The following is a 12,357-nucleotide window of genomic DNA, read 5'->3' on the forward strand; positions in this document are numbered from 1 at the left end:
AGGAATTGCTGTGCTGCTGAGTTGGCATGTTTGGCAGAAATGGGACCATGAGGAGGAGGAGGAAGAGGAGGACGGCAGCAGTTGTGACTCATTCAGTTGAAGATGACAAAGCATTTCTCTTCTCTCACAACAATAAAAATGGCTGCAGGTGCAGACAATTCAATGTAATTCACTTCAGTGAGGCTTTACTGGTATCTTCAAAAAGCATAATACATAAGTAACACATACAATGAATACATACAAACTACTAATATACAGTATAAAATCAACTGGTAACTTAAATTAAGAAATATTCAGAATCAGAATAAGGAAGAAGGAATCAAATCTTTTGGTCAAGCTGCGTGATGCAATTACAGTTTACATGATAAAATGTCACAAGGCATATGATGCGGAAAAAAAAAAATCGTCTTCGCGCCAGCGCTGAAGCTCTGCTGATTATGCAACAGTACTCACAAGCTCAGCATCTAGAAAGGTGTGTGGAGAGCAATGTGCCAATCAAAAATATGCAAAGATCAAGCCGGAGGCTGCACTGAGCATGAGTGAAAATCATCAGGAGAAAGATGGATGAGAGTGGAGGGATGGCTGAGGGGCGGGGCTGCAGCATGACTTCAAAATGCTGCAGCATCCAGCCGTCTCTCCTCCTCCTCCTCCTCCTCCTCCTCCTCCTCCTCTTCTCTCCGTCTCGTGCATACCGGTTGCTTCCTCCCCCCTCTTTCTCTCAGTCTGCGTGCTGTAGCCCTGCTGTGCAGTCCTCTCAGCCCTCTGTTGTAGCACCGAAGGGAGGAGGAGCCACCGGCACTAACACACACGCACACTCACACAGACACACACACTCTGACATCTCACATCATCTTTTCTGCACACTCACTGTAAGCACCAGCCAGCCAGCCAGGCCCGTTTGGAGCAGGGGAGCCCAGCCGTCTCGTTGCCCAAGATGGATGTACTGATGAAGGGGTTCTCTATGGCCAAGGAGGGAGTGGTGGCCGCCGCAGAGAAGACCAAAGCCGGCATGGAGGAGGCGGCAGCCAAGACCAAGGAAGGGGTGATGTATGTAGGTATGTAACATATCCTATCTGTGGAAAGCTGGTAAGTTTTTGTGGGGGGATGCAATCATTTTTTGGCGTGTGTGCTTGCATCATGTTTTTTTGCACTGTCTGAGGTGGGGTCCCATGGGTGTCCATGTCTGGGACACCCTGAACAGAGGCAGGAGGAGGAGGAGGAAGAAAAAAAGGAAGAAAGGAGGGGATGGAATGAGCACTGACAGGATACTGCTGCAGGACTGGTGCAGGGCAGAGGGTGGGGGTCTGAAAGAGTGAGGGATAGACAGAGTGAAGAGGGGGGTTAGATGGAGAAGAGATGATAGAAAAAGTTGTAACTGGGTAGCAGGACAGTAACTGGTGGAGGACTGGTTTTTCCTAGAAAAAAAGAGAGGAGGAAGGAGGGATACTGCAGGATCTTGTGACTGCAGTGCCTCAGGCTTTTATCACCTGTCTTATTTTATTCACATTCCACGGTCGATGGAGCAGTTTGAAGAGGGACGTCCGGTGATAAACTCAATACAGCAAAGAAACCCCCAGAGACTCCATTTGTCTGCCTTTTTAAAATTTCAGAATAAAGCTGACCTACACTTAACTGGCCACCCATACATATTTGAGGTATATTTGAATATATATTTTAAAATAAATGTATAAATTCACAATAAAAATGCAAATAACTGAAGATAGAGTATTTTAAATAACAAAAAATGATGAACTTGTACTTCAAATGCTCAGATGCTGTATAGTCCTGCTGTAGTTTCCTGCACTTTTATATTAGCTCAAGCAGCAACTGCGTCACATCTCAAGGTTACCCTGAGTATAAGGCTTTTGGGCCGCCTGAGAGGGGAGAAGGGAGGGGGGCGTGTGGGTGTAAAAGTGAGAGGGTGGGTGGGGAGTTAATGGAGCGGAAGTCTACGTCGTCGTCTGCAGTCCATCTCTTTAGCACTCTGACCGACTGTCACACAGCAAAATCTTAATGATAATGATGAAAATGGAAAAAAAAATGGATGCGTGCAAGAGTCAGTGGCACAATCTGAAAGAGTGAGGAAGGAGGGGGAGGGAGGGAGGGCAAGGATCACTTGAGCACTGCAGCAATTTGTACCCCCCCCCCAAAAAAAAAAAAAAATCCAATGGATTCGCCAGCCAGTACAAGCTGCTTTGATGAATAACCGCTTCCCTCCCCCACAGCTCTTAAAACAACCCCCACCTCCACCCACCCATCCCAGGGAATGATGGAAGGATGGAGAAATCCAGGGGAATAGACAGAGAGAGAAGAGACAGAGAGAGAGAGAGAGAGAGACAGAGACAGAGAAAGGGAGGGGGTGTTATGTCAGAAAAAGCTTTGAGCTTCTGGACTCGTGGCTCCTGGATGAACAGATGGAGGGACAGAAAGAGAGAGACAGGTGACATGTAGTGATGGAGGGATGATGGAGGAGTTGGAGGGATGAGACTCGCTAGAAAATGAAACCAGGATGTTCCAGAGTACAGCGTGGTGACAAGCTCAGGTAAAGGAGAGAGGGGAAAGCGGGTGGAGGAGGAACAAGTGAACTGGGAGACAGAGCAAAAGGAAAGAGGGAAAAAGTAAATGGAAATACAGATCACAGGAGGAAGACCAGAAAAGAGAGAGGGGATGTGATCGCTGAAGTGAAGAGGATCGATGGCTCCGATAAACCGCTGTATCTGCCCGCAGCACAATTCATACGTCGGCATGTGATTGTGGGTACACAGTATCGAGCTCTGCACACTCCCATTCACTCACAGGCCAGACCTGGACAGACAACAGGACGTACCTTAAACACTCCCAAAAATAAGATTTTTCTTTTTTAAGAACTCATCAATAATATGTAATAGAAAGGTTCTATGTGCTAATTTTCTGGGATTTGTGCGTTAGCTGTTTATTTTTTGAAAAAGATCTATCAGCAGTGATTTTTAAAAAAAAAATTTCGGTCCTTGTTACCTCTACTGCACAGCTTTCTTTTTATCTGTGTATACAGTATAAATGTCATATATTATATATTTACATTGCCCAGACACATAAAAAAATACCACCATTGATAAGATTTTTCGTTAAACACGGGACACTGAGCTTTCATCTCATCGGGACTGCTAAAGCACAAATCCTCCAACAAAAGCTATATTTTGCGCATATTTTTTTAATACATTATTTCATCATAAGAAAAAGCATTCACACACTCTAATCCGTGCAATCTTAATTTATTGAAGCAAGCTTTTGATCGGGATTATCATTTATTATCAGGATTGTTTCCACGATTGCATTCTTGTCCTTGTTACACGCCCAGCAGTGCCCTGAGCATCACCTTCTGCTGGAATCGCGTGCTTTTTTGATCTTTTGCATGAAAAAACGGAAGACAGTTCCTTCAGAAGTTAAACGCTCGTTCACAGTCAATAGGTCGTCCCGTATGACTGTGGAAGACAGATCACCACAGGCTCACTTACTCACAAAGTGCAGTGACACTGGCAGGGCTCCCTCTGTTGACTGAGAGAAAGAACTTGTGTCATTGCAGCGTGAGTGTGTACGTGTGAGTGTATGTTGGGCTGTGCTGCAGTACTGCTCAGTACTCAGGCACGTGGCTCATGTACCACGGGGAGCGTGCAGAGAGATGGAGGGAAGCAGGAGACAGAGAGAGGATGGGTGGATGCAGGATACTGTAAATGGCAGCATCTGCAACTGTGTAAAAAGTACAAAGACAGAATAACAGTCTGCATGCACATTCAGATTATTCTTTCTTTCGGTCCTTAGTTTCTGCCTTCCGGCCATTATTCCCTTTCATCCTTTAGAGCAGATATTTCTCTCCTCCTATCCCACAATCGGGAAGATTATATAACCAGAATATAATCTGCTTGGGATCATACTATAATGAGCACAGGACTGTTGACCAGAGATGGAAATATAGAGAGGTGCTACTGTTCACAAGATGTTTCCAATAAGAAATATTTCCATAAAACACAAAGTTGTCAAGTCAGCCGAGCTTGATAGAGCACCTTAACACCAAAAACTGAGCTCTCAAGGTTGAAAGGGAAAGGAAATTAACAGAAAATTAAACATACCAAGCAGGCAAAAAAAAAAAAAAAAAAAGGGGCGGACCAAGTTCACTTTAAACAAGCAGGAAAACATATCAGTAAAAGTAGGTCTTTAAATATATATGTAAAAAGAGCAATGGATACTGTTAACCTGACACTCTCAGGGCGGTTATGTCTAGAGCGGACAAAAGCAGCTAAGAAATGTGTCCAAAAATACAAAAAATACGTCCTATCACGTAATTGCAGCTTCTGTGATAATTCTCTCAAAGTAAAGGTAAAAGAAATGGGTGAAAACTTAAACAAAACCTGTTAATGTCATAAGCAACATCACGTTGTTACACTGACAGAATAAGTGAAACCCTTCTATGTAATGATGGAACTGGGATGTTCAGCATTAATATTATAACGAGTCTATTCTCTTCTCATTACTTCGTCATTGATTAATACATTTATCGCATCATCAGTTAAGTGTAAGGGTCATGGTTTTTTCACTTAGTAAAAATCATGGAAATTTCACGCTCACATCATTCAAAAAAAATTACTCACAAAATATATTAACAAAAAATGTAAATGAACCAAAAGCTTAGCCACTAACAAAACAAGGAAATGTAAAATATGTAGTTTTTCTGTTTAAGTAGGAAACATTAGTTACAGACCTGAGTTACGTACATGAATGTGATTGGAATCTCTCTCTTTGGTCCTCAGGCAGTAAGACAAAGGAGGGAGTTGTGTCATCGGTAAACACAGGTAAGAAGAGTTGTGTATGTGTGTGGCCCCGTTTGTGACCCCGGCCACATAAACTTCATAGCACAAACTTTAGGGGGGAAAATACACATGACATGTTTTTGTGCCTGTTATTCTACGCTAGTTTCGGAGTTTCAGAGGTATTTTTCGCGATCTCACAGGCGTTAACTGTCCGTCCAGCATGAGAACATCATTGCTCGGGGCGAAACCGGCGTTCGAGGCCAGTATTTCCACAGACTGTGCCTGTGGACATAGTGTAGAACTCGTATAGCGAAGAGGAGAACAACGGTACCATGTTGGTAGTGCTTTTGCTGAAAAGCTGGGCACAGTCTGAGAAACCGGCCCTGTCTAGCCCTGTTTGGAGGAGAGAGACCAGCCAGAAGTTAACCAGCCATACATTTGCCAAAGCAACCAGTAAATCTTCATTGTTGAAGTCCTTTCTCTTACTAAACAAAAACTACTGTTTGAAAACGCCTGAGGTAAGGCGTAAGTTTGTTGTTGTGAAATGGACTCATTGTTGTCCCCCTGTAGCTGCTGGGGTGAAAAACGCCCAATACAACTCTGGTTGTCACCAACAGCCAAATACCAGTTGGTGTTTTCTGCCATCCGGCCTTAGGGGGCAGTAATGAGAACATTAAGGCTTTGCAACGAACAATGAGGCGATGAAGACGCCACACTAGGAAACGTACTCGGACAAGCGACAGAAATGTGAGATTTATGGTTCAACAGAATTATTTTCAAACAGTATGTTTTGGTTTTTATAAGAGAAAACACTTTAAGGATGAAGCCTAACAGATTATTTGGGCAAATGGACATCTAGTGAACTTCCCCAACTCCATTAAATTGCAGCACACAGCCGCTTCCCTAAGCTTTTCTATTACACCATCTGAGATAGTCCTGATATCCAGCTAGCCCCAGGTTCTCCTCTTCGCTGTACGAGCTGTACGCTACGTCCACAGGTACAAACTGTGGAAATACTGGATTGAAATGCTGCTATGGCCCGGGCTAAGATGTTGCCATTCTGGGCAGACAGTTAATACATGTGAGGGCACAAAAAAACACAATAGTCACAGAAACATGACTATTAATCTATGAATACGACAACGTACAGAGCACCAAGGTCACACATGATACCACCGTGTGTGTGTGTGTGTTTGTGTGTGTCTGTGTGTGTGTGTGTGTGTGTGTGCGCCTTGTCAGTGTATGTGATTTTGTTTCACTTTCACCGCTAACCGTCCTCCATTCTGCCTCCTAGTGGCCAACAGGACCGTAGATCAGGCCAACATCGTGGGAGACACGGCGGCTGCCGGGGCCAACGAGGTTTCACAGGCAACTGTGGAGGGTGTCGAGAACATTGCTGCGTCGACCGGGATGATCAACCAGGTCAGTAACCGTGGCAACATTGGGCTACACCAACAGCTTCCACAGGTATGAGTCATTTGCCACCAGTGGCACCACTGGACGAGGGCACTCATCTGAGAATAGGGAGCACCCAAACAGCTACATGAAAATCCTTTTTAGAATTGACAAGAGTATCACCAAAATATGTCAGTGTGCAGCACCATGAAAAGATCTGAGCTATGACCGATGTCTCAGGCTCAGACAAACTCCAAACCTGAGGAGACTCACAGGTCCAGAAGTTAAATTCTGCCTGACACTGATACTGAATGATGTTTTGAAGACAGCTGTTTTGAGATCGGCCACTAGATAGAGCTCTTTGTCAAAGAAATCTCACTTTCACTGTTTCTTCCACGCTAATACTGTACACACAATGTTGATTATGATCTTAACACACAACTCCTTTTTATTCTTACATATTAGGATGTTTTTAATACTGAAATATATTCTGAATAAATCAATTTGGACTATAGCAAATTGTTTTTTCATCATTGGTTATCTACTAATTATTTTTCTACATTTGATTCATCGTTTAAAGTGGAAAATGTCAAAAAAACAAACAAACATGGAAAAAGGTTGATCACAGTTTCCCAGAGATCAAGGTCACATCTTTAAATTGCTCTTTAACGAACGGTGTAAAACCCAACGGCATTCAGTGTACAATGACATAAAACTGAGAAAAATGAGCAAAAATGGCCATTTTGCTTAATAAATGACAGATGATTTATTTCCTGTCAACATTGTTTAAAATGATTAATCAGCTTCTCATGACCAACTTAAGCACAACACAGAAAAATGGATACATAAACCATTATGTATTTGCACTATATTAGTAACTGTTTTTCATTTTTTAAATCTAGGATCATTGAAGTTGTATTGTCATTATATTGTTTTTTGTAAAAATTGTCTAAAATAGTGAATTAATTTAATTTGCAACACTGATGGGCCTCCTGCTGCTTATAATTTGAACTCTGTTCAAACCTATTTTTCAGATGTTAGATGTGAGAACATCTAACATTTGTGTCTTTCATGCATGTCTTTCCGATTGTCACGTGTGTTCCTCCCGTGGTGAAAGTGTTGTGGCAGTGCCTCTGTCTCGTGTGTCATTCTGTGTTGCTGTTGTTCTCACTTTTTCTCATTTATGCTGTTTGTGTCTCATCTGTGTTTCCCTGATAGGAGGAGCCTGCATACGAGGTGCCTATTGGGCAGAGCAGTGTGGGGTCATAGGTCATCCCGGGGTTGGCTGGGGTCAAGGAGAGACAAAGGGGGGAGACTCTGCATGCTACATACACCAAGTTATCAGTTTGTTAGGTACACGTCTTCAGTCTTATCCAACGAACTTGCAATAAATCAGACTTTTTGTTTAGAATCGTCATGTTTGAGGGAGGGATTTATTGCAGGTCCGTTGCACTGGATTACATTCAATTGTACAGGTGTACATAATAAGCTGGTAACGAAGTGCATATTAGCTAATAGCCCACAACGGACTAAGTGAGCGTCAAGAGGAGAAAGGAGAAACAGAGTCTGCTTTGATGCGTCCCAAGTTAAAATGGGCAAATTCCTGCAGCATTTTGGCTTCAGATAAAAGCTTCCATTGAATAACATGGGCTGTACAAAAGCAAAAAAACATACACCGATCAGACACGACATTAAAACAAGTAACTGGTTTTAAGTGTTGTGGCTGATCCGTGTATAACATAATATCTTACAAGTTCTTAGTCTGAATATTGCAATCACTTTTCTTCTGACCTCTCAGACGCTGGCTCATTTACGTGGTTTAGGCAACAATGAATACTAAAATTTCTCATTTCTAACCGTGTGGCTCCTACATTTAGCATTAAGTGACATCTCCAGCACGTCAGACAAGCCGGTGAATATCAATATTCATGGCATGCCCCAAAATAGCTTCACTCACTGCTCAGGCTGAACAAGGCCTGTGCACTTGGAGCATGGCAGGTGGGGGTTTAAATCTCTAATTAACGAACTGATCCCCTGGGCAGTGTTAAGTAGACTGTACAGCATGGTTCTTGTAGTCTTAACTGCATTATTATATCAGAGCTAGAGAAAAACGAAAGCTAAATAGATGGCTATTGGTGCCTGAGGCCCTCCGCCCTGCCATCACCTCATCCTTTCATCCTCTCAGGAATGTCTCCTCCACCTCTCTTTTGTGTGTAATTTATTCTCACTCTTCCTGTCTCCTCGTACAGGGAGAATATGGGGGAATGGAGCAGGGTGGTGAAGGAGGAGAGGTAAGAGAACAAGTCAGAGTGCTGCTGGAATCACAGCAGAGCAGATAATGCATAAGCAGCAGCTCAGTCAGATCAAATTATAGGTGACAATTAGTTTAAATGCAGCATTAATATGAATGTTTCTCAGAGCTAGAAAGTAAATACATTTACTCAAGTAGTGCACTTACATATAACTTTGTGATCTTTGCACATGACTCAGGTACTTCAATTCCGTGAGACTTTGTACATTTCCCCTCTACATTTCTGTGAAAAAAAATTACTTATTACTTGTAAAAAATTATTACTACATTCAATTTATGTGGCAGCTGTAGCCAGTGGTTACTTTGCAGATCGATATGCAAAAGTATGATGAATTTATATTGTATATGCAATCAATTGGCACAGATGAAAAATAACTCACCATGGACAGTTGATATAAAAGAAAACATCAAAATCGGTGCAGTAGAACTTTTTCTTCCTTGACAAAACCTGGTGCCTCCATTACCCACAATGCAACTCGACCTCCGACAGTTCGGTTGGAGATTCGGGTGTGTTATGCTAATAGCGGCTAAAGTAGCCTTGAGCTGCTAGTTTCAATACTGTTTTTCTTTCAAAAAGTTTAGAGTTTATCTTAGTGCAGTTTAGTCTTAAAATTACATGTACTCCTTCCCCCTCGTTGAAAAATCCACAGTTTATGAATATGTAAATGTGTTGGACATGAGATGTCTCCAACTGCACTGAAAAGTCCACACTCAGTATGTGTGCACTGGAAGTTTCAACTTTCAATATCACGCCTATGTTAGTTGCATGCTGGATGTATATAATCGGCTTCCAAACTAGATGTCACAAAGTCCTGCTTCCCGTTCACTGAGATTTAATGCGAGTACAGAGAAACTCCCCCGCTCTTCAGCAGATGAACGTGAAAACTGCACATACGTCATTCTCCACAGTGAAGGTCAAACATCCAACTGAAAAGACAATGAGTGAAATATGTTTTCAAGTGGAGAGGGGGCTGTAAAGTATCACTCTATGATCCAAAATCAAACCAAAGACTGGGTGTGCCCATCAGCAAAACACAGAATCGGAGGTTACAGTACTAGTATTTTGCAAGTTTATCATATATTTTGCATGTAAAATGTTAACCTGAGAAGTAATTTACTACAGCTGTCAGATAAATGTGGAGGAGTAAAAAGTATAACATTTCCCTGAAATGTAGTGGAGTCAAAGTAAAATAGCAGTAAATGGAATTACTCAAGTAAAGTATAAGTACCCCAAAAAACTATGCCTGAGTAAATGTATTTAGTTACTTTTCCCCACTGCTCATGTCTAGTAAACTGACCTTGAGTTGTAATATCTGTGGAGTGCCCTTTCAACTTGTAATGGCCTTTTTTCATTACACTGTGCTATGACTATTTTTACTCAAACAAAGAATCTAAATACTTTGTCCACCACTGACACATCTTTCTATCTTTTCCTCCTTTCCTTCCTTCCAGGGGTATTAGTTGCCTCCCCTCCCATCCTCTCCAGCAGCCCCCACCCGCTCCCCTCGCCTCGCTGTACCAGATTCCAGATGTTCAACATATTTTTTTGTGACTTTACGGAACCAAAATCAACTATAACAGACTCTTCCGGATGCTGCACTGCAGGCCCCTATCACTCCCTATCTGCCCCCTCGTTACCCCCCTTAGCAGCCCTCTGTCACCTGTTTTCTCCCCCTTGTCCTCCCCTCTGATTTTTTGCAGCCTGTAACTTTTCCTCCACTGCCCGTCTTACCCTCACCTCACCTGTGTGTTAGTGTCGTCCTGATATGATCCCTGATGTCGTTAATGCCCCCACGCCCAACAACCGATAGGGAAACCTCAAACACGAACACACACGTACACACAAACAAAAAGAGACACACCTTCATTAGGCACATGCATGAAACACACACTTACAGTACATACCGTAAATGCCAGCAAGGACGCACCCACCGGGCAAGTGAGTGATAACTGGAGGAAGCTAAATTTTGTGAAACTGGTTTGCATGCCATTGATAGTCTGGACATTAGTCAGTTTTTCTGTGATGAAAAACAATCACTCAGTGAGGGAACCAGTCCATTAAAAGAGTAGAATGATAGCTCGGGTTTTACTGTAGATCAGCTTGATGTGTCCAATTACAGTTAAGCCTCTGCAGTCAGCAACAATAACTCACTGTTTGACCGAGGCCGGATATGAGAGGGTGCGTGAGCTGCTGTTTGTGTGCCTGTGTGTCCATGTTAGCTTATATACGTGTGTGTGCATGTGTAGCTGCTGACGTATAAAAAAAAAATCTCCAGAGGCCTGTGCAGGGAGTCGTGCATTGATGGCAGGTATCATTCTGTTATGTGTGCAGTAGTTAGTTAGCTACAGTAGACTGCATGAACAGATGTGTACAATGACTTTTCAAGTGTTGAAGCTATAGAGTAGCAGCTGTTCTGTGTAGCTTCTTATGGCTGTGTGTGTGTTTGCCTCAGAATTAACAAACAGGGATATCACAGTGTCATTAACTAAGAAGCAATACACAGTGCTCATTTTTCTCAGCTGTGATGCACGAAAACTAGAGCAGTTGTGATGTGGTATCAAATTTTCAAAGATTTTAGTGTGAAGAAAAAAAAACATGTTGGCCATAACTTATAAGTGTTAAACAGTCAATACCTGTTGGTTTGATTAGATTTGACTGACAGGGGCAGCTCCCTGCAAACGACCAGCTAAGTTTTGATTGGTTCATGGAAATCCCTGACATCTCCTTTTTTTTTCTGTTAAAGTCCAGCCCAAAATCAGTGTTTTCTAATGTGAAATAACCAGTGTTGCTCTAACTTTGGCAGAAAATTGTTTGTTCAAACTGATTAATGTCTGTAACCCCACCGGAGTAAACATCAAATAGCTTCAGTGAAGAGTTAGAACAAGCCGATACAGAATATACGTTAGATTGAACTTTACAGCTACTTCAGGGGAATTAAAAGGGAAATTTGGGTTTAAGGGATTGAAGAGGTTTTCGGGGAAATTCGAGGATGAAAGATGAGCAGCTGATGTTGATCACCTCTTATCATGTAGTTGCTTTTTGGTCTTTGTGAAACTGGTTTGCATGCCATTGATAGTCTGGACATTAGTCAGTTTTTCTGTGATGAAAAACAATCACTCAGTGAGGGAACCAGTCCATTAAAAGAGTAGAATGATAGCTCGGGTTTTACTGTAGATCAGCTTGATGTGTAGTTCTGTGTACAGCTTGAATTTTGGGATATGTAGTTGTTTTTTTTTAATTTCACGCTAACTAGTCTGAACCCTGGCTGTACTGAAGCTGCCGCTCATCAACTGTCTCAGCCAATCAGACGATTCTCTCCTCCTGACGCTCAGTGTCACGCCACCTTTCACTGCTCGTCTGCCCGGCGTCAGTGTGTGTGTCTGTATGCACTGTATGTGTGTGTGTATATGTGTGTGTTACCATAGAATGGGTTCAGCCAGCAAAGTGTGTGTGTGTGTGTTTGTGTCTGGAGCAGGTTTGTGTGTTTTTACTTTGAGGCCAATGGAAACTGATGACTGCATGTTGCCTTATCAAGCAATCTGACATAGACCATACACTACACCACCCTCGTACTAACACACTCTCATACACACACAGCACACTCTAAACAACACAGTTACACATCCCACCTCAAATACACAAACACAAATCACACACCATGTTTAAGTTGGCATCAAAGCAGACTCGCTGATTTTATAAAAGTACTAGTGAAATTAAAAAGGTTTTGTTGAAATCCAGCTACTGTGTCAAGAATTTATTGAAGAGTTGGAACGCTGGGCGTTGAGTGAACACAGCCTGACTGAAAATACTGGGTGGCTAACTTAGTTTAGCATAAAGACTGGAAACAGAGGTAAACAGCTAGCCTG

At 42.4% G+C, this 12,357-nt stretch overlaps 1 protein-coding gene across 1 annotated transcript; it reads left to right on the forward strand.

Moving 5' to 3' along the window:
• Positions 1–747: 747 nt before the first annotated feature.
• Positions 748–10,446, forward strand: sncgb (synuclein, gamma b (breast cancer-specific protein 1)). The gene is made up of 5 exons (XM_040134472.1): positions 748–1,055; positions 4,785–4,826; positions 6,079–6,206; positions 8,429–8,470; positions 9,943–10,446. Exons 1-5 carry the CDS (start codon positions 935–937, stop codon positions 9,949–9,951), a joined length of 342 nt encoding a protein of 113 aa, XP_039990406.1. The 5' UTR covers positions 748–934; the 3' UTR covers positions 9,952–10,446.
• The last annotated feature ends 1,911 nt before the right edge of the window (positions 10,447–12,357 follow it).

This window comes from Xiphias gladius, chromosome 9, assembly GCF_016859285.1.
Source record: "Xiphias gladius isolate SHS-SW01 ecotype Sanya breed wild chromosome 9, ASM1685928v1, whole genome shotgun sequence".
Lineage (NCBI taxonomy): Eukaryota > Metazoa > Chordata > Actinopteri > Istiophoriformes > Xiphiidae > Xiphias > Xiphias gladius.

Excerpts from the sequence above, each read along its gene's own strand:
- sncgb (XM_040134472.1), top strand. The coding sequence starts at position 935 with ATGGATGTACTGATGAAGGGGTTCTCTATGGCCAAGGAGGGAGTGGTG. Across the intron at positions 1,056-4,784 it reads GGAAGGGGTGATGTATGTAG|GCAGTAAGACAAAGGAGGGA; the intron begins GTATGTAACATA and ends TTTGGTCCTCAG. Across the intron at positions 4,827-6,078 it reads TGTGTCATCGGTAAACACAG|TGGCCAACAGGACCGTAGAT; the intron begins GTAAGAAGAGTT and ends TCTGCCTCCTAG.